The sequence below is a fragment of the Oncorhynchus masou genome, unplaced genomic scaffold (genome assembly GCF_036934945.1).
Source record: "Oncorhynchus masou masou isolate Uvic2021 unplaced genomic scaffold, UVic_Omas_1.1 unplaced_scaffold_1490, whole genome shotgun sequence".
NCBI classification, from domain to species: Eukaryota; Metazoa; Chordata; class Actinopteri; order Salmoniformes; family Salmonidae; genus Oncorhynchus; species Oncorhynchus masou.
In genome coordinates, this window is record NW_027004902.1 from 104,893 (window position 1) to 125,866 (window position 20,974).

Genomic DNA, 20,974 nt, shown 5'->3' on the forward strand with positions numbered 1-20,974 from the left:
GTAGTGATTAAAGGGGGGGATCTGCAGTTGTAATGGTATTTGTAAATATGTTATGATACTGTAGTGATTAAAGGGGGGATCTGCTGTTGTAATGGTATATGTAAATATGTTATGATACTGTAGTGATTAAAGGGGGGATCTGCTGTTGTAATGGTATATGTAAATATGTTATGATACTGTAGTGATTAAAGGGGGGGATCTGCTGTTGTAAGGGTATATGTAAATATGTTATGATACTGTAGTGATTAAAGGGGGGGATCTGCTGTTGTAATGGTATATGTAAATATGTTATGATACTGTAGTGATTAAAGGGGGGATCTGCAGTTGTAATGGTATATGTAAATATGTTATGATACTGTAGTGATTAAAGGGGGATCTACTGTTGTAATGGTATATGTAAATATGTTATGATACTGTAGTGTTTAAAGGGGGATCTGCTGTTGTATGTAAATATGTTATGATACTGTAGTGATTAAAGGGGGGATCTGCAGTTGTATGTAAATATGTTATGATACTGTAGTGATTAAAGGGGGATCTACTGTTGTATGTAAATATGTTATGATACTGTAGTGATTAAAGGGGGGATCTGCAGTTGTAATGGTATATGTAAATATGTTATGATACTGTAGTGATTAAAGGGGGGATCTGCTGTTGTAATGGTATATGTTATGATACTGTAGTGATTAAAGGGGGGGATCTGCAGTTGTAATGGTATATGTAAATATGTAATGATACTGTAGTGATTAAAGGGGGGATCTGCTGTTGTAATGGTATATGTAAATATGTTATGATACTGTAGTGATTAAAGGGGGGGATCTGCAGTTGTAATGGTATATGTAAATATGTTATGATACTGTAGTGATTAAAGGGGGATCTGCTGTTGTAATGGTATATGTAAATATGTTATGATACTGTAGTGTTTAAAGGGGGGGATCTGCTGTTGTAATGGTATATGTAAATATGTTATGATACTGTAGTGATTAAAGGGGGGGATCTGCAGTTGTAATGGTATTTGTAAATATGTTATGATACTGTAGTGATTAAAGGGGGGATCTGCTGTTGTAATGGTATATGTAAATATGTTATGATACTGTAGTGATTAAAGGGGGATCTACTGTTGTATGTAAATATGTTATGATACTGTAGTGATTAAAGGGGGGATCTGCTGTTGTAATGGTATATGTAAATATGTTATGATACTGTAGTGATTAAAGGGGGGATCTGCTGTTGTAATGGTATATGTTATGATACTGTAGTGATTAAAGGGGGGGATCTGCAGTTGTAATGGTATATGTTATGATACTGTAGTGATTAAAGGGGGGAATCTGCTGTTGTAATGGTATATGTAAATATGTTATGATACTGTAGTGATTAAAGGGGGGATCTGCTGTTGTAATGGTATATGTAAATATGTTATGATACTGTAGTGATTAAAGGGGGGGATCTGCAGTTGTAATGGTATATGTAAATATGTTATGATACTGTAGTGATTAAAGGGGGGATCTGCTGTTGTAATGGTATATGTAATGATACTGTAGTGATTAAAGGGGGGATCTGCTGTTGTTATGATATATGTACTGATACTGTAGTGATTAAAGGGGGGATCTGCTGTTGTAAGGGTATATGTAAATATGTTATGATACTGTAGTGATTAAAGGGGGGATCTGCTGTTGTAATGGTATATGTAAATATGTTATGATACTGTAGTGATTAAAGGGGGGGATCTGCTGTTGTAATGGTATATGTAAATATGTTATGATACTGTAGTGATTAAAGGGGGGGATCTGCAGTTGTAATGGTATATGATCTGCAGTTGTAATGGTATATGTAAATATGTTATGATACTGTAGTGATTAAAGGGGGATCTACTGTTGTAACATACATTTTTAGACTTATATAAATGAATGATACTGTATATCCCTATTGATTCTTGAAAACTATTCATTTATAATCCCTCATAAGATTATTTCAACTGTCACACTCCATCAGAACCACAAAATATAAGCTTGTTTTCCTCCAATGTTTGGAAACATTGTAAATGTAAACAAACCCTGTATAGACTAAAACATGGTTAAAATTAGCATTTTGAGATCATGAATGGTCAGTCCATAGCTAAAATTATAATTTTGAGATCATGAATGGTCAGTCCATAGCAGATCATCTTGAGATCATGAATGGTCAGTCCATAGCTAAAATTATAATTTTGAGATCATGAATGGTCAGTCCATAGCTAAAATTATAATTTTGAGATCATGAATGGTCAGTCCATAGCTAAAATTATAATTTTGAGATCATGAATGGTCAGTCCATAGCTAAAATTATAATTTTGAGATCATGAATGGTCAGTCCATAGCAGATCATTTTGAGATCATAAATGGTCAGTCCATAGCTAAAATTATAATTTTGAGATCATGAATGGTCAGTCCATAGCTAAAATTATAATTTTGAGATCATGAATGGTCAGTCCATAGCTAAAGTGATCATTTTGAGATCATGAATGGTCAGTCCATAGCTAAAATGATCATTTTGAGATCATGAATGGTCAGTCCATAACTCTGTCTATGAATGTGAAAGTGGTTACACTTCTCCAGGTCCATCCCTAAGCTTTATACCAAAACAAGGGTGCCTCGCTTTGTTATTGTTTCAACTTTGGATTGGTCTTTTACTGCGTTTAGATACTGTTGTTTGTGTTGTCTGTGCTTTACATCTTTGGATAAAGACTTCTGCTAAATGGAAGAAAGATGTAATGTTTTTACCACGACTCAACAGAAGCTGGGATTCAATCTGACTTTTAAAGGCAATGTTCCCACTATCGCGTTATTTCTTATTCGTGGTAAATGCTGCATGTGTTCGCACAGTCGGAAATTGCCTTTTTAAAAGCTGCAACTGTCGACAACCCACGGTCAAATGAACTCCGAGCATGAATCTGTTGTGTCCTGGAACACAGTTTCTATACAGATATATTTATCACATGCTTTAGTGAATAAGATACTTTATATAATGGAGAGCAATGGTGAGGCTTTTCCACTAACGAGCAGCACCATTGAGGACTTTCACCATTTTGAAGTAGTCAATGTTGGGACTTCCTGTGGGTTAAGGAATGACGCTATATTTCCATCCAGGTCAGGAGGAGGTCAGGAGGAGGAGTCAACCAATGAATTATAGTCCTGAGCTAACATTCCATAACTGCAGGAAGCAGTAAATCACCAACCTTGGCTTTGTACCTGTTCAGACTGTACACACTGCAGCACATTAGGAAGAGGTATCTTGTTCAGACTGTACACACTGCAGCACATTAGGAGGTGGTATCTTGAGTTTATTTGCTGCCTTCCAATACACTCATAGAAGTAGAAGATGTGGACTATTTTAAAAAGGAGATCGCTCTCAATGGTGCTGCCCAATCCCATACTGACACAGAAGACAGCATTGCAAAGATGAGGTATAACTCTCCTTTCTAAGTTAGCTTATGTAGCCTCTTCCTTCACTTCTCTCACCTCAACTTCTCTCTCTTTTCCATCTTCCTCCTCCTCCTCTTTGACAATCACATTGAGAATAAAGGTAGGATTCTCTCCAATATGTATTCTTTGATGTTTCTTAAAATTTCCTGAGTAATTGAAGCTCTTCCCACATTGAGTGCAGTGGTAAGGCTTCTCTCCATTATGTATTTTTTTATGTTCCTTAAGGCTGCCTAAATTATCAAAGCTCTTCCCACAAAAATAGCAGTGGTTAGGCTTCTCTCCTGTGTGGATTCTCTGGTGTTTCTGTAGGGTATCTGCCGCACGGAAATTCTTCCCACATTGGGTGCAGTGGTAAGGCTTCTCTCCACTATGTACTATCTCATGTCTCTTTAGGTTTGCTTTCTCACTGAAGCTCTTCCTACATTGGGTGCAGTGGTAAGGCTTCTCTCCCGTGTGTACTTTTTGATGATTATTTAGATTACCTAAGGAACTGAAACTCTTCCCACATTGAGGACAGGGGTAGCTCCCACGGCCAGGTAGTCTTGATGTCCCTGGGTCAACTACACTACCAGTTTTCTCCTCTTCCTCAACTTCTCTCTTTCCCTTCTCATGTACTCTCTCATGTCTCTTAAGGTTTGCTTTCTCACTGAAACTCTTCTCACATGCAGAGCAGTGGAAAGGTTTCTCTCCAGTGTGTACTCTTTGATGATTCTTTAGATTGCTCGAGGAACTAAAATTCTTTCCACATTGAGGACAGGGGTAACGACCACAATCAGGTAGTCTTGATGTATCTGGGTCATCCTCCTCTTTGACAATCACATTGAGAGTACAGTCACCATCCTCCTCTTTGACAATCACATTGGGAGTACAGTCATCCTCCTCCTCTTTGACAATCACATTGGGAGTACAGTCATCATCCCTCTCTTTGACAATCACATTGTGTGTACAGTCATCATCCTTCCCTTTGACAATCACATTGAGATTACAGGTAGGTTTCACTCCAATGTGTCTTTGCTGATGTTTCTTAAAGGTTCCTGAATGATGGAAGCTCTTCCTACAAAGAGAGCAGTGGTAAGGCTTTTCTCCACTATGTATTCTTTGATGTTCTTTAAGGCTTCCTGAATGATTAAAGCTCTTCTCACAAAGAGAGCAGTGGTGAGGCTTCTCTCCTGTGTGGATTCTCTGGTGTTTCTGTAGGGTATCTTCCAGACGGAAATTCTTCCCACATTCGAAGCAGTTGTAAGGCTTCTCTCCATTATGTACCCTCTCATGTCTCTTAAGGTGTGCTTTCTCACGGAAACGCTTCCCACATGCTGAGCAGTCAAAAGGTTTCTCTCCAGTGTGTACTCTTTGATGATTCTTTAGATTACTCGAGGAACTAAAATTCTTCCCACATTGAGGACAGGGGTAACTCCCACGACCAAGTAGTCTTGATGTACCTGAGTCAACTACACTATTACTTTCCTCAACTTCTATCTTTACCTTATCATTGATTTTCCTCTCACCCTCCTCCTCTTTGACAATCACATTGACAGTACTGGTATGCTTCTCTTGTATGTGTATTCGCTGGTGACTCTTTAGGTTTCCGGGTTGATTGAAACTCTTCCCACAAAGAGAGCAGTGGTAAGGCTTCTCCCTACTGTGTGATCTCTGGTGATTCTTTAGATCTCCCGCAAAACGGAATTTCTTTCCACACTCAGTGCAGTGGTAAGGTTTCTCCCCTGTATGTATTCTCTGGTGTTCCTTAAGGCTTCCTGAATGATTAAAGCTCTTCCCACATGTGGTGCAGTGGTAAGGCTTCTCTTCACTATGTACTCGCTCGTGTCTATTAAGATTTACTTTCTCACTGAAACCCCTCCCGCATGTGGCGCAGTGGAAAGGTTTCTCTCCAGTGTGTACTCTTTGATGATTTTTTAGGCTTACTTCTCTTGTAAAACTCTTCCCACAAGCAGAGCAGTGGAAAGGTTTCTCTCCTGTGTGAGTTCTCTTGTGATTCTTTAGAATTCCTGCCCGACTGAAACTCTTCCCACACTGGGTGCAGTGGTGAGGCTTCTCCCCTGTATGTATTCTTTGATGTTCTCTAAGGTTTCCTGAACGATTAAAGCTCTTCCCACACTGGGAGCAGTGGTAAGGCTTCTCCCCTGTATGTATTCTCTGATGACTTTTTAGACTTCCAAGCTGAGTAAATCCCTCCCCACATCGAGCGCAGTGGTAAGGCTTTTTTTTACTGTGTGATCTCTCATGACTCTTTAGGTCTCCTGTCCGACTGAAACTCTTCCCACATTGGGAGCAGAGGTATGTCTTCTTTATTTTGGGAGTCTGTTTGAGTGATTTGACGTGAGTTGGACAAATAAAACTGTCGCTACAGCAGGGTCGGGGCTTCTGTCTGCATTGTTCATGATTTCCTGATGCTGTGGGACTGGGCTTGCTGTCTGAGTCTGGGTTGGTTCCTGTAAGAATATGAACACATATTGGGTAAGAAACAGAAAGAGGTACAAAGGCTTTTAGCCTTAAAAATGCAGGATTTAACCTTAAATAACCTTAAACCTTAAATAGAGGCCGTTCATTCAGACGGGAGAGGCCGTTCATTCAGACGGGAGAGGCCGTTCATTCAGACGGGAGAGGCCGTTCATTCAGATGGGAGAGGCTGTTCATTCAGATGGGAGAGGCTGTTCATTCAGACGGGAGAGGCTGTTCATTTAGACGGGAGAGGCTGTTCATTCAGACGGGAGAGAAAGACCAATGACTGTTGCGCACGGCAACATCACCCACCTTGCAATCTGAGCAGAGGCAGTCAACATTTTTAAACTATTTAACCATAAATGCAATTTGGAACATTTGAGCTTATAGCCTACTGCTGTGTGCACATTGCTGAGCTTATAGCCCACCCGGTTTCTTTGTGCATCGCGCCGACAGAAACAAACATCTCTCTGGGAAGAAGGGCTGAGGTGTATGCCTTATGATTAACGAGTCGTGGTGTGATCATAACAACATACAAGAACTCGGGGCCTTTTGTTCACCTGATCTAGAATTCCTTACGATCAAAAACCCGACCGCATTATCTACCAAGAGAATTGTCTTCGATGATAATCACAGCCGTGTATATCCCCCTCAAGCAGACACCTTGATGGCCCTGAAAGAACTTCATTGGACTATGTAAACTGGAAACCACATATCCTGAGGCTGCATTTATTGTAGCTGGGGATTTAAAAAAGGCTAATCTGAAAACAAGGCTCTCTAAATTTTATCAGCATATTGAATGCGCGACCCCGGGCTGGCAACACTCTGGATCATTGCTACTCTAATTTCTGTGACGCATACAAAGCCCTCCATCAGCAAATCTGACCATGACTCCATTTTGTTGCTCCCAGCTTATAGACAGAAACTAAAACAGGAAACGCCCATGCTCATGTCTGTTCAACGCTGGTCTGACCAATCGGATTTCACGCTTCAAGATTGCTTCGATCACGTGGACTGGGATATGTTCCGGATAGCATCGGACAATTACATTGATGTATACGCTTATTCGGTGAGCAAGTTTATTAGCAAGTGCTTCGGTGACGTGGTACCCATGGTGACGATTAAATCCTTCCCCAACCAGAAACCGTGGATTGATGGCAGCATTCGTGCAAAACTGAAAGCGCGAACCACAGCTTTTAATCATGGCACAAGGCAATCAAACAAGCTAAGCGTCAGTATAGAGACAAAGTAGAGTTGAAATTCAACGGCTCAGACACGAAACGTATGTCGCAGGGTCTACATTCAATCACGGACTACAAAAAGAAAACCAGCCCCATCGCGGACACCAATGTCTTGCTCCCAGACGAACTAAACAACTTATTTGCTCGCTTTGAGGACAATACAGTGCCACTGACATGGCCCGCAACCAAAACCTGCAGACTCTCCTTCACCGCAGCCAACGTAAATAAAACATTTAAACGTGCTAAAGGCCCAGACGGCATCCCCAGCCGCGCCCTCAGAGCATGCGCAGACCAGCTGGCTGTTATGTTTACGGACATATTCAATCAATCCCCATCCCAGTCTGCTCTGTCCACATGCTTCAAGAGGGCCACCATTGTTCCTGTTCCCATGAAATCTAAGGTAACTGAACTAGATGACTATCGCCCTGTAGCACTCACTTCTTTCATCATGAAGTGCTTTGAGAGACTAGTCAAGTATTATATCACCTCCACCCTACCTGACAACCTAGACCCACTCCAATTTGCTTACCGCCCCAATAGGTCCACAGACAACGCAATCGCAACCACACTGCACAATCCCACCTGGACAAGAGGAATACCTATGTAAGAATGCTGTTCATTCGATTACAGCTCAGCATTTAACACCATAGTACCCTCCAAACTCGTCATTAAGCTCGAGACCCTGGGTCTCGACCCCTGCCCTGTGCGACTGGGACCTGGACTTTGACGGGCCGCCTCTGTGTGGTGAGGGTAGGAAACAACATCTCTACCCCGCTGATCCTCAACACTGGGGCCCCACAAGGGTGTGTTCTCAGCCCTCTCCTGTACTCCCTGTTCACCCATGACTGTGTGGCCATGCACGCCTCCAACTAAATCATCAAGTTTGCAGACGACACGACAGTGGTAGGCTTGATTACCAACAACGACGAGACGACCTACAGGGAAGAAGTGAGGGCCCTAAGAGTGTGGTGTCAGGAAAATAACTTCACACTCAATGTCAACAAAACAAAGGAGATTGTGGACTTCAGGAAACAGCAGAGGGAGCACTCCCCTATCCACATTGACAGGACAGTAGTGGAGAAGGTGGAAAGTTCCTTGGCGTACCCATCACAGACAAATTGAAATGGTCCACCCACACAGACAGCGTGGTGTAGAAGGCCCAACAGCGCCTCTTCAACCTCAGGAGGCTGAAGAAATTTGGCTTGTCCACAAAAATACTCAAACTTTTACAGATGCACAATCGAAAGCATCCTGTCGGGCTGTATCACCGCCTGGTACGGCAACTACTCCACCCACAACCGTAAGGCTCTCCAGAGAGTAGTGAGGTCTGCACAACACATCACTGGGGGCAATCTACCTGCCCTCCAGGACACCTACACCACCCGAAGTCACAGGAAGGCCTAAAAAAATCATCAAGGACAACAACCACCCGGACACGGCCTGTTCACCCCGCTATCATACAGAAGGCGAGGTCAGTACAGGTGCATCAAAGCTAGGACCGAGAGACTGAAAAACAGCTTCTATCTCAAGGCCATCAGACTGTTAAACAGCCACCACTAACATTGAGTGGCTTCTGCCAACATACAGACTCAATCTCTAGCTACTTTTATAATTAACATATGGATGTAATAAATGTATCACTAGTCACTTAAACAAAGTCACTTTATATAAATGTTTACATACCCTACACTACTCATCTCATATGTATATATTGTACTCTATACCATCTACTGCATCTTGCCTATGCCGTTCGGCCATCGCTCATCCATATAGTTATATGTACATATTCTTAATCATTCCCTTACATTGTGTGTGTATAAAGTAGTTGTTGTGAAATTGTTAGATTACTTGTTAGATATTACTGCACGGGCGGAAATAGAAGCATTTCGCTACACTCGCATTAACATCTGCTAACCATGTTCGCTGCTCTGGCCCCCCAATGGTGGAACAAACTCCCTCACGACGCCAGGACAGCGGAGTCAATCACCACCTTCCGGAGACACCTGAAACCCCACCTCTTCAAGGAATACCTAGGATAGGATAAGTAATCCTTCTCACCCCCCCCCCCCTTAAATGATTTAGATGCACTATTGTAAAGTGGCTGTTCCACTGGATGTCAGAAGGTGAATTCACCAATTTGTAAGTTGCTCTGGATAAGAGCGTCTGCTAAATGACTTAAATGTAAAATGTAATGTGTATGTGACCAATACAATTTGATTTGATTTACTGCCATGTGGACATTGCTGAGCTTACAGCCTACTGCCATGTGGACATTGCTGAGCTTACAGCCTACTGCCATGTGGACATTGCTGAGCTTACAGCCTACTGCCGTGTGGACATTGCTGAGCTTACAGCCTACTGCCATGTGGACATTGCTGAGCTTACAGCCTACTGCCATGTGGACATTGCTGAGCTTACAGCCTACTGCCATGTGGACATTGCTGAGCTTACAGCCTACTGCCATGTGGACATTGCTGAGCTTACAGCCTACTGCCGTGTGGACATTGCTGAGCTTACAGCCTACTGCCGTGTGGACATTGCTGAGCTTACAGCCTACTGCCATGTGGACATTGCTGAGCTTACAGCCTACTGCCGTGTGGACATTGCTGAGCTTATAATGTGAAGAAAAAAATTGTAAAAAATTGTAACTAAACATTCTGATCAGCCTCATTGCTAATAAATGGTGTTTTGACGTACAGTGGTTGGATTCATTTGGGATCTATCACCCCACAACTGTCCCAGAGTCTGGTTTGGAATATTTACTTCTCGCACAGAACAACAAGCTGACCAATAGAAGAGGTCAACCTTTGAACTATGGGGGGGGGGGATAGTACATTGACGTAGTAAAAGCAGCAGCCTGTTCGTTGCTCATCTTGTCTTCCCAAAAAGAATTGACATTTCTTCTAACATCTTCAATATGCGTCTTGGAATCCGATAAGACCGTTGCAGCCCCCGATGTGTCGCTCTTCGCTAGCGGCCTAGCCCGATGTGTCGCTCTTCGCTAGCGGCCTAGCCCGATGTGTCGCTCTTCGCTGGCGGCCTAGCCCGATGTGTCGCTGGCGGCCTTGTGTCGCTCGCTAGCGGCCTAGCCCGATGTGTCGCTCTTCGCTGGCGGCCTAGCCCGATGTGTCGCTCTTCGCTGGCGGCCTAGCCCGATGTGTCGCTCTTCGCTGGCGGCCTAGCCCGATGTGTCGCTCTTCGCTGGCGGCCTAGCCCGATGTGTCGCTCTTCGCTGGCGGCCTCCCGCTGTCGCGCTGGCGGCCTAGCCCGATGTGTCGCTCTGTCGCTGGCGGCCTAGCCCGATGTCGCTCTTCGCTGTCTTCGCTGCTCTCGCTCTTCGCTGGCGGCCTAGCCCGATGTGTCGCTCTTCGCTAGCCCGATGTGTCGCTCTTCGCTAGCCCGATGTGTCGCTCTTCGCTGGCGGCCTAGCCCGATGTGTCGCTCTTCGCTGGCGGCCTAGCCCGATGTGTCGCTCTTCGCTGGCGGCCTAGCCCGATGTGCTGGCGGCCTAGCGCTCTTTCGCTGGCGGCCTAGCCCGATGTGTCGCTCTTCGCTGGCGGCCTAGCCCGATGTGTCGCTCTTCGCTGGCGGCCTGTGTCGCTCTTCGCTGGCGGCCTAGCCCGATGTGTCGCTCGCTCTTGTGTCGCTCTTCGCTAGCGGCCTAGCCCGATGTGTCGCTCTTCGCTAGCGGCCTAGGCCGATGTGTCGCTCTTCGCTAGCGGCCTAGGCCGATGTGTCGCTCTTCGCTGGCGGCCTAGCCCGATGTGTCGCTCTTCGCTGGCGGCCTAGCCCGATGTGTCGCTCTTCGCTAGCCCGATGTGTCGCTCTTCGCTGGCCCGATGTGTCGCTCTTCGCTGGCCCGATGTGTCGCTCTTCGCTGGCGGCCTAGCCCGATGTGCGGCTTCGCTGGCCCCGATGTGTCGCTCTTCGCTGGCGGCCTCTTCGCCCCTAGCCCGATGTGTCGCTCTTCGCTGGCGGCCTAGCCCGATGTGTCGCTCTTCGCTGGCGGCCTAGCCCGATGTGTCGCTCTTCGCTGGCGGCCTAGCCCGATGTGTCGCTCTTCGCTGGCGGCCTAGCCCGATGTGTCGCTCTTCGCTGGCGGCCTAGCCCGATGTGTCGCTCTTCGCTGGCGGCCTAGCCCGATCGCTTTCGCTGGCGGCCTAGCCCGTGTCGCTCGCTCTTCGCTGGCGGCCTAGCCCGATGTGTCGCTGGCGGCCTCCCGATGTGTCGCTCTTCGCTGCGGCCTAGCCCGATGTGTCGCTCTTCGCTAGCGGCCTAGCCCGATGTGTCGCTCTTCGCTCCCGCTCTTCGCTGGCGGCCTAGCCCGATGTGTCGCTCTTCGCTGGCGGCCTAGCCCGATGTGTCGCTCTTCGCTGGCGGCCTAGCCCGATGTGTCGCTCTTCGCTGGCGGCCTAGCCCGATGTGTCGCTGGCGGCCTTGTGTCGCTCTTCGCTGGCGGCCTAGCCCGATGTGCTCGCTGGCGGCCTAGCCCGATGTGTCGCTCTTCGCTGGCGGCCTACCTGTGTCGCTCTTCGCTGGCTGCCCGACGCTCTTCGCTGGCGGCCTACCCGATGTGCTCTTCGCTGGCGGCCTAGCCCGATGGACCCTGGCAGCCTATCACGTGACGGGAATTGGCTAATAAGAACTGAGATATCTGAGAGAGCCATGTGAGTGAGAGGTGCTTCGGAGCAAGGCGGTTGGCAGCTAGGAGAAGGGAATGGCTACCCAGACTATGCAAACAGTCTGGGTAGCCATTTGATTAGCTGTTCAGGAGTCTTATGGCTTGGGGGTAGAAGCTATTTAGGAGTCTCTTGAACCTAGATTTGGCACTCTGGTACTGCTTCCTGTGCGGTAGCAGAGAGAACAGTCTATGACTAGGGAGGCTGAAGTCTTTGACATTTTTAGGGCCTTCCTCTGACACCGCCTGGTATAGAGGTCCTGGATGGCAGGAGACTTGGCCCTGGTGATGTACTGGGCCGTACGCATTTCCCTCTGCAGTGCCTTACGGCCGAGCAGTTGCCATACCAGGCAGTGATGCAACCCGTCAGGATGCTCTCGATGGTGTAGCTGTAAAAATCTGATGACCCATGCCAAATCTTTGTGTCTCCTGTGGGGGAATATGTTTGTCGTGCCCTCTTCACGACTGTCTTGGTGTGGTTGGACCATGTTAGTTTGTTGGTGATGTGGACGCCAAAGGAACTTGAAGCTCTCAACCTGCTCCACTACAGCCCCGTCGATGAGAATGGGGGCGTGCTCGGTCCGCCTTTTTCCTGTAGTCCACAATCATCTCCTTTGTCTTGATCACATTGAGGGAGAGGTTGTTGTCCTTGCAACATACGGTCAGGTCTCTGACCTCCTCCCTACAGGCTCATCGTTGTCAGTGATCAGGTCTACCACTGTTGTGTTAGTGGGGGACGATTGGAATCCAAACACAATCCTCATGTACGTCATGACGACCTAAGTTACACAAATCTCACAACTGTTTTGGAATATAGTTTATGACCAAAATTATCCTACTTACACTTTAGTCAATATTGAAAGTGGAATAAATGTTTGACTAATATTGACGCCACAGAAGCCATTTTCAACCAGAGAAGTTGGTTTTTGCATTAAGTTGCTCTTTAATTTTGTTGGGATGTCAGCCAGAGGGCTGGTACATTAACCGAGCATTGAAATAAATGCTTTTACAAGGGGCTTGTTGCTTTGAATCACACAGTGATAACACAAATGAAATATATACAATATTATAATGTTTGGGGATAAAGCAATCTGTCCACCATTTTTCTCAATCATAGTAAGTACATGTCTCCTCAATAAAATAGATATAAGCAAAGTCTGCGCTGGTGGGAAAAGACAGCCAGAACTCACCCGAGTCACAGTTTTCTTCCTCCTTGATTTCTCTCTCCTCCTCCTCTTTCACAATCACATTGAGTTCCAGTGTTTGACTGCAGTCCTCCAGCTTCACTGACAACACTTCTGGACCCTGTTGTGAGCCTCTCTGGGCCGGAACACCACAGCCAGGACCCGGCTCAGACATGGTCGGGCTGGAGGTGGATCTAAAAGAGGAGACCTCAACAAGTTCAGGGTGGTTTTCACAGATTGATCTTTCGTGTGATTGCTACAGAAAAGACAACACATATGTAACGTTTGCTAAACGAGCTAACAACACATAACGTCTAACAGGGATTTTTTTTTTTGCATAAATCGGTAGCCATTAGCTAGCTAATTCCTCGCTAAGTCATTTTGCTCACAATGAGACGTTAGCTGGCTACCAAAAGCAAGTCACACTTAAACCGTTATCCTGAATTGTAGTTAACTAACTAACATTAGCTATAGTAACAGATTGGAGGTTGTAACTAGCTAACTATCTAGCTGACTAATGGCTAACTTGCTGGGAAAAACAATAACAGAGACAGGCCGCGGAAACCACCGCAGATTCATGGAATGCGTTAGTTTACATACCCAACTACAAGGTCACATTTAAAAATGTAAATACCTGAACAGTTACTTTTCTGTACTTGTTTGGCTGTAAATGCAAATTATGAGATCATGTGAAAGCGATCAGAATCGTTCAATGTATTATTCTATATGGTATAAACACATCTGTATGACGGGGATCTTCTTCTTCGATGTGGTTTAACGGCGGGTGGCATCCAACACATGTTGCATTACCGCCACCTACTAGACTGGAGTATAACAACACCCTTATAGTTTGCTTTTTTTAAAGCAAATAAATGAACAAATACCCTACCATCTAACCCTACACTAATTAAAAACCCACCACCCTACTCCACTAAATCTGTGTAGTCGTCGCTCAGGCCAACAGCCTGAAAGAACAGGACACCACCACTCAACACACCCTGTAACTCTTATGATGTCAAACGTCGTTCAACCAAATACTTCTCTGCAGCTGCCACCACAACTTCAATTTTCAGCGACTTATCTGCCATCCCTGCAGTACAGTTAATAACCATTGCTATAAATTCTAAAAATCCAATCTTACTGAAACATGGATCATTTACATTTACATTTAAGTCATTTAGCAGACGCTCTACTCACACCACTCCTCTCAGGATCCCTCCCTCTGTTCTGGTAAAGATCTACTACTAACACCCCTCTCAGTCCCTCCCTCTGTACTGGTACAGATCTACTACTAACACCCCTCTCAGTCCCTCCCTCTGTTCTGGTACAGATCTACTACTAACACCACTCCTCTAAGGATCCTCCCCCTTGACCCATCTTCCTCTACTTTCTTCACTGCCTCAGCATATGACAACTGCTGCACTAATCTAACCCTGAAAACCTCAACCTGCCTCTCTCTCACCGGACATTTCTGATCCCCAGCCTCATGGGCACCCCTACAATTAACACATACCGCAGGTAGCCTAGTGGCTAGAGCGTTGGGCCAGTAACCGAAAGGTTGCTAGATTGTTCTGCCCCTGAACACGGCAGTTAACCCACTGTTCCCCAGTAGGCCGTCATTGTAAATTAGAATTTGTTCTTAAATGACTTGCCTAGTTAAATAAAGGTGAAATTTAAAAAAAGCCCATATAAACACATTGAATAATGCTGTATTACCAAGTGGACAGATGTTGAAGAGAGTGAAACCTCTTGCAGCACCTGAGTGGCGCAGCGGGTCTCAGGCACTGCATCTCAGTGCTAGAGGTGTCACTACAGACACCTTGGTTCGAATCCAGGCTGTATTACAACTGACCGTGATTGGGAGTCCCATAGGGTGGTGTACAATTGGCCCAGGTTTGGCTGGTGTAGGCCGTCATTGTAAATAATAATTTGTTCTTAACTGACCTGCCTAGTTATATAAAGGTTAAATTAAAAAAAATATAGGATTTGAAGACATTGGGGTTTTAGCCCAAAGCCAGTAGGGGAGTCCGGAGGCATTCTACCCCGACAAGAAAAAGAAGGAAGTTCAACAGCTAAATGCATGAATTTGGTGCACTTTGAGATTTAAATTTGAGAGATTAGATATTTTTCAGGTAATTTTGCACCTTCCCACTTGCCACAGCAGAAACGAACAATTACAGGAGCTACTATGGGTCTCTCTACTCTGGAACACTATCTACTCTTTACTCTACAGTATGTTGCCAAAACACTTCAAACATTGGCTCATTCGACAAGCCAGAGTCTATCTGATTGTGGTAAACGTCTGGGATATTTTACTTCAGCTCATGAAACACGGGACCAACACTTTACATGTTTCATTCATATTTTTGTTCAGTGTAATTAGAATCTATAGAGCAGCTTGAAGTAATACTGTTACTGTACTCAACCCACCTATATTCTCTCTCCATCTGCACTCGTCTGTCACCTTCTCTGTTCTCTTCTCTGGTGTCTCTAAATCTGTCCTCTTCTGTCACTTTCTCTGTCTTCTCTGGTGTCTCTCTCCATCTGTCCTCTTCTGTCTCTTTCTCCTCAGTTGCTGTCTGTGTCTTGTCTGGTGTCTCTCTCCATCTACCCTCTTCTGTCACTTTGTCTTCTCTGGTGTCTCTCTCTCCATCTGCTTTCTTCTGACACTTACTCTTGTTTTCTCAGTTGCTGTCTGTCTTCTCTGGTGTCTCTCTCCATCTGCGCCCTTCTGTCACTTTCTCTGTCTTCTCAGTTGCTGTCTGTGTCTTGTCTGGTGTCTCTCTCCATCTGCCCTCTTCTGTCTCTTTCTCTGTCTTCTCTGTTGCCTCTCTCCATCATCTACTCCTCCGTTGCCGTCTCTGTGTCTTCACTTCCCTACTATGTTTGGCCCCTCGCTGCTGCTGGTCTAAAGCCCCGTTCACATTGGCAGTTTGAAGTGACTGAAATCCTATTTCTTTTTGCATATCCGATTAGAATCTGTTATTTTTTCCTGCAGTCAAAAACAGCCAAAAGAAAGCACATGGAATCTGATATTTCAAGCCACATTTCAAACTACCTTCAAAGGTGGTTTGAAATCAGATACAAATCTGATTCCTGGCAATGCGATTTGTGTCTGAACGGTACAGATCAGATGTATTTGCCCTCAAGTGTTTTTAGACTGTTACTTATCTACTCTATTGACAGGTTGACAAGAACATGTGATAGCTAACGAGCTTGTTTGATTGTAAACAAACTAATGAGTGAATGTGCTAGAAAGCTAAACAGCTACATAGCTAGCTAGCTGACTGCTGCGGCTAGCTAATGGACTGTTGTGACTAGCTAGCAGACTGCTGTGGCTGGCTATTTGACTGCTGTGGCTGGCTATTTGACTGCTGTGGCTGGCTATCTGACTGCTGTGGCTAGCTAGTGGACTGCTGTGGCTAGCTAGTGGACTGCTGTGGCTGGCTATTTGACTGCTGCGGCTAACTAGCTGACTGTTGTGGCAAACTAGTGGACTGTTGTGGCTAGCTAGTGGACTGCTGTGGCTGGCTATTTGACTGCTGCGGCTAGCTGACTGCTGCGGCTGGCTAGCTGACTGCTGCGGCTAGCTATTTGACTTGTGGCTAGCTAGCTGACTGCTGCGGCTGGCTAGCTGACTGCTGCGGCTAGCTAGTGGACTGCTGTGGCTGGCTATTTGACTGCTGTGGCTGGCTAGCTGACTGCTGCGGCTGGCTAGCTGACTGCTGCGGCTAGCTATTTGACTGTAGTGGCTAGCCAAAAAAAAGGAGTTGTTTTGAACGTCAGATCATCTTATCCCTTGAGGCTTTAAAAGTGTTCTTACACTATGATTTTGGTCATTCAAAGCATTGGAAACGTCCGTGGCAGGCGTTGTTATCACCGTAGTTTGTTACAGAACTTCTGAGTGATAGGAAGCGGGAGCACCATCACCAATCAGCCCACACCACTCCACACACACACACACGCCTGCCGTTACTATGACAACTAGCGAAGCCGTGTCAGCCAATGACTGCTGTCTGAACACACACAAATCTGATTTCGTCACTTGTAACTTCCTGTTTGGACAGTCAGTATTCCAAAACAGGTTTGAAAAAACAAAACTGATTTGAGCATTAAGGCCTGCGGTGTGAACAAGGCCTGCTGCAGAGCTCCACTGACCTTCTGTTATCATCCGTCCTCCTCCTTGGCTCATCTGAAAGGTAACAGGGTAGAGGTGCAACCAGGCACGGCTCCAGGATGACACGCCTGACGGGGGCATTTTAAATCCATATGGAGGAGACACAACTACAATTGCTTTAGAGCCCCAATAAAACAAGGTAGATTGGTCTTACTGCTGTTGAAATGTACAAGAAATGTAGCTGTATATATCACCAACCGTTGTTTTATATCAAATCAACGTTTGTCTACTTTCGAAGGCTACACGGTTTTGGTCCTATACTAGTGCGACATTCAACATGTAAAACAAAATGGAAGTCTATCTGATTAATGAGAGCAGAGTGAACGTTTGTCTACTTCTTTCAGTAGGCTACACACGGTGTTGGCCCTATACTACTGAGACATTCAATATGTAAAACTAAAAATGGAGGCTTATCTGAAATGTCAGTTTCACTACATTTGCAAATATTTCTAAAAACATGGTTTCAATTTGTCATTATGGGTTAGTGTGTGTAGATGGGTGAGAGAAATGTTTTTCTTTAATCCATTTTGAGTTCAGGCTATAACGTGGAATAGTCAAAGGGTATGAATACTTGCTGAAAGCACTGTAGGCACTGTATTTAGAACAATATAAGAAAACCATAGAGTCCAGACACAAACCATTCACATGAAGGCCAACCAAATGGAATGATGAATTCAATGAACAATGGTCTCTTCACGGTCTCTCCCCTCTACAGTGTTATGAAATCCTCTCAGATCGACACAAGTACATGGGGTGCAGGGCTGCAGGGACGATTTGGTATCGGAGCCACCTCTTCTTTCCTCGTCTGACCTTGGAATCTTGGTCCTCCAACCTTTCTTTGGAGGGATTATAAATGCCGGCCCTTGGGTCTCTGAATCCAAACCCTTCTGCCACACATCTACCAACATGTCTCTGATCTTACATTGAGCCTCAGCTCGACCCAGTGGAGAATCTATTGATTCATGTTCCATCACACTTTTGGCTATTTGATCTACGAGTTCACAGAATCATTACAAATCACACAGTTTGACCTTTTATTCTGCCAGCAGCACAAACAATGATATCACTCTCATATAATGCATTTATTTACCTTAACTTTATCAGGCAGGTAAATTAAAATACACATTCTTGACACCTTATTTCACAAAAAAAATAAAATTAAAAATGTCTAAAAAAAAAAAACAACTTCAACATAAAAGCCTGCATTTCAACATCAATAACTGATTCAAAAGATTCAATTTTAATCAATGGCCACCTTTATTGTGCTAATAAGAAAATGCAATAAGTTACTTATGGAAAAAAATAGCTTCAAAGACAACTTTTTAGGACCAATATTGAAAAATACAACGTTGAAATATTGGGCTGTAGACCCTGTCTGTAGGACCCTGTCTCCTCAGTTGAAGTGGGTTGGAAATAATTAATTAAGGTCTCTACAAAGCAAATACGTTTCGTTTTTGAGAGGGACTGTGTCGTATACATCCAGCTGCACTTCGTGTCCCGCCCCCCTCCATTGTCCCATATGGAATACACCAGGGCCAGTAGAGAATTTAAAAACAACTTTACTTCCTGTCTCAGGTAAACCCAGGGTGGAAAACACATATGTTTTTAAAGGTGACTGTGTCATATATATCCAGCAGCACTTTGTTCTCCCACCATAGAGGTGGATAGAAGGCTCACAGGCAGTCCACCATAGAGGTGGATAGAAGGCTCACAGGCAGTCCACCATAGAGGTGGATAGAAGGCTCACAGGCAGTCCACCATAGAGGTGGATAGAAGGCTCACAGGCAGTCCACCATAGAGGTGGATAGAAGGCTCACAGGCAGTCCACCATAGAGGTGGATAGAAGGCTCACAGGCAGTCCACCATAGAGGTGGATAGAAGGCTCACAGGCAGTCCACCATAGAGGTGGATAGAAGGCTCACAGGCAGTCCACCATAGAGGTGGATAGAAGGCTCACAGGCAGCGCCATTGAGGGTTTTCAACACTTTAAAGTAGTCAACTGGGTGGGGACTTACTACTGATTGATTTACTGAGGAAAAAACAAGCACCGAGTACAACCCAGTGGATAACACGTTAAAGCGAATCTCACTTGTCTCTAACGTGGTCCCTTATGCGTTTAGGAAGGATCACAGAATTACATCCAGGTCAGCAGGAGGGGTCAACCAGTGAATTATATGGAGCTGACCTTCCATAACTGCAGCTGGCAGTAAATCACCAATCTTGGCTTTGTACACTATCAAAGTAGGTGGTGGTATGTACCTTTTTTGAGTTGATTTTCTACCTTCCAATACACTTATAGAAGTAGAATAGACATAGAATAGACATTACTTTAAAAGATAGCCCTCAATGTTACTGCCTATGCCCTGTCACAGAAGACAGCATTGCAAAGGATAGGAGGTGTGCTTTTACATTCCTATGGAGTTAGCTTATGTAGCCTCTTCCTTCACCTCTCTCTCCTCTACCTCAACTTCTCGCTCTTCTGCCTTAATGTGTCTCTGTTCGCCCTCCTCCTCTTTGACAATCACATTGAGAGGACATGTAGGTTTTTCTCCAATGTGTCTTAACTGATGATTCCTTATGTTCGTTGCCCAACTGAAACTCTTCCCACAAAGTGTGCAGTGGTAAGGCTTCTCCCCTGTATGTACTCTTTGATGTTCCTTAAGTACTGAATAATAATTGAAGCTTTTCCCACATTGGGTACAGTGGTAAGGTTTCTCTCCACTATGTACTCTCTCATGTCCCATAAGTTTTACTTTCTCACTGAAACTCTTCCCACATTGTGAGCAGTGGTAAGGCTTGTGATTTTTCTGATGAGTCTTCAGGTTTCCTAACTGACTGAAACTCTTCCCACAAAGAGAGCAGTGGTAAGGCTTCTCCCCAGTATGTACTCTTTGATGGTCCTTAAGTCTTCCTGAATGATTGAAGCTCTTCTCACACTGGGAGCAGGGGTAAGGATTCTCTCCAATGTGCATTCTCTGGTGAGCCTTTAGCTTGCTTGGTGTCTGAAAACTCTTCCCACATTGACGGCAAAGGTAAGTCTTATTTATTTTGGGAGTTTGTTGGTGTGATTTGAGGTGAGTTGGACAAATACAACTGTCGCTACAGCAGGGTTGGGGCTTCTGTCTGCGGTTTCCTGATGCTGTGGGACTGGGCTTGCTGTCTGAGTCTGGGTTGGGGCTCTCTCCTGTGAGAATATGAACACATATTTGGTAAGAAACAGAAAGAGGAACAAAGGCTTTTGGGCTTTTTGGTGGGATGCGAGCTGGAGTGTGTGTACATTAACAGAGCAATAAACAGACTTTACAAGGGGCTTGTTGCTTTGCATCACACAGAGATACATTACAATGCATTGCACACTGGTGAGTACTAGACAGTCATTTGTTTTGGCGCTCATCCTCCCACATTCAGAAGCCTGAGGGTTTATACTACAAAGCAGGATCAATGAGTTAGCCTGCTAACTTGCCTAAATATTCAGAAATAACTTTAAGCTTGATATTGGCATGGTCTAATTGACTTTGATTAAAATTAGTGTGTCTATGTATGAGGATGACTCAACACTACACACGTCAGCTACTACAGCGTCTGAAATGACAGCAACACTTAACATAGAGCTGCAGTTAGTTTCAGAATAGGTGGCAAGGAATGAAAAACCAAAAGCATTGTATTTGGGACAAATCATTCACTAAACCCTGAACCTCAACTACATATTGTAATGAATAGTGTGGAAATCGAGCAGGTTGAGGAGACTAAACTGCATGGAATAACCCTGGATTGTA

The 20,974-nt window shown here is 44.9% G+C and overlaps 2 protein-coding genes across 2 annotated transcripts in view; both read right to left on the reverse strand.

The window, feature by feature from the left end:
* LOC135531015 (zinc finger protein 135-like) overlaps positions 1-20,974 on the reverse strand; it is a 125,835-nt gene that overhangs the window by 82,994 nt on the left and 21,867 nt on the right. The gene's annotated exons all lie outside the window — the stretch shown is intronic.
* On the reverse strand, positions 874-13,781 carry LOC135531013 (zinc finger protein 271-like). The gene is made up of 3 exons (XM_064959161.1): positions 13,656-13,781; positions 13,028-13,215; positions 874-5,908 (listed from the first exon to the last, which is right to left on the reverse strand). Exons 2-3 carry the CDS (start codon positions 13,194-13,196, stop codon positions 3,465-3,467), a joined length of 2,613 nt encoding a protein of 870 aa, XP_064815233.1. The 5' UTR covers positions 13,197-13,215; positions 13,656-13,781; the 3' UTR covers positions 874-3,464.